Source organism: Otolemur garnettii, unplaced genomic scaffold (assembly GCF_000181295.1).
Source record: "Otolemur garnettii isolate 467f Iridium unplaced genomic scaffold, OtoGar3 scaffold00044, whole genome shotgun sequence".
Classification (NCBI taxonomy): domain Eukaryota; kingdom Metazoa; phylum Chordata; class Mammalia; order Primates; family Galagidae; genus Otolemur; species Otolemur garnettii.
In genome coordinates, this window is record NW_003852439.1 from 8,045,490 (window position 1) to 8,046,385 (window position 896).

The following is an 896-nucleotide window of genomic DNA, read 5'->3' on the forward strand; positions in this document are numbered from 1 at the left end:
CCAGCTACTTGGGAGGCTGAGGCAAGAGAATCGCTTGTGCCCAAGAGTTTGAGGTTGCTGTCAGCTGTGACACCATGGCACTGTACCCAGGGTGACAGCTTGAGACGATCTCCAAAAAAAAAAAAAAAGTCAAATCAAATCAGTAAAAAATTAAAAAGTGATCACAATGGATGATACCTTAAAACTTTGTATCTTGGGTGGCACCTGTGGCTCAGTAAGTAGGGTGCCAACCCGAGGATGGCAGGTTTGAATCCAGCCCCAGCCAAACTGCGACAAAAAAATAGCCGGGCATTCTGGCAGGTGCCTGTAGTCCCACCCGCCTGTACTCCCAGCTACTTGGGAGGCTGAGTCAAGAGAATCACTTGAGTCTAAGAGTTTGAGGTTACTGTGAGCTGTGACCCCATGGCAAAAAAGTGAGACTCCGTCTCTTAAAAAAAAAACCTTTGTCTGTTTTTACATAATCCTTTGGTAAAGATGTGAATGAGATATAGATCTCATTTTAAGTTTAAAAAAAGGCATATAAAACAATTTTCACTTTTAATTCAAATTAAATCCAAGCTGCATCCTCATTCTTAAATAAACCTCACAGATAATAGAATACATTCATGGTCATTTCCGAAGGGATGAAAAGTTTCAGAAAGCTTCTTACCTGGATTAGTTGTAATAATGGTTTTTGAGATTACAGATGCTGTCATGCAGTTCCGAAATTTGTCAAAACTTATTCTTACATCTGAGGCAAATATTACTGTTTGGGAAAAAAAGCCATTGTAAAATATTACAAAAAATTACAAAAATGATGAAATATTCCACATAAACATTGGATTATGATACCTGTTGCTTGTGGCATCCAGTTCTGTGCAAGTAGAATGGACTCATTATCCCAACTGCATTTGTTT

At 38.8% G+C, this 896-nt stretch overlaps 1 protein-coding gene across 1 annotated transcript in view; it reads right to left on the reverse strand.

Moving 5' to 3' along the window:
* Positions 1-896, reverse strand: part of MEIOB (meiosis specific with OB domains) — a 38,547-nt gene that overhangs the window by 21,477 nt on the left and 16,174 nt on the right. Inside the window, exons 7-8 of the mRNA XM_003790904.1 lie at positions 832-884; positions 650-745 (exon numbers count right to left, since the gene is read on the reverse strand). Of these exons, the coding sequence (XP_003790952.1) occupies positions 650-745; positions 832-884 (149 nt within the window). The remainder of the gene's footprint in view (positions 1-649; positions 746-831; positions 885-896) is intronic.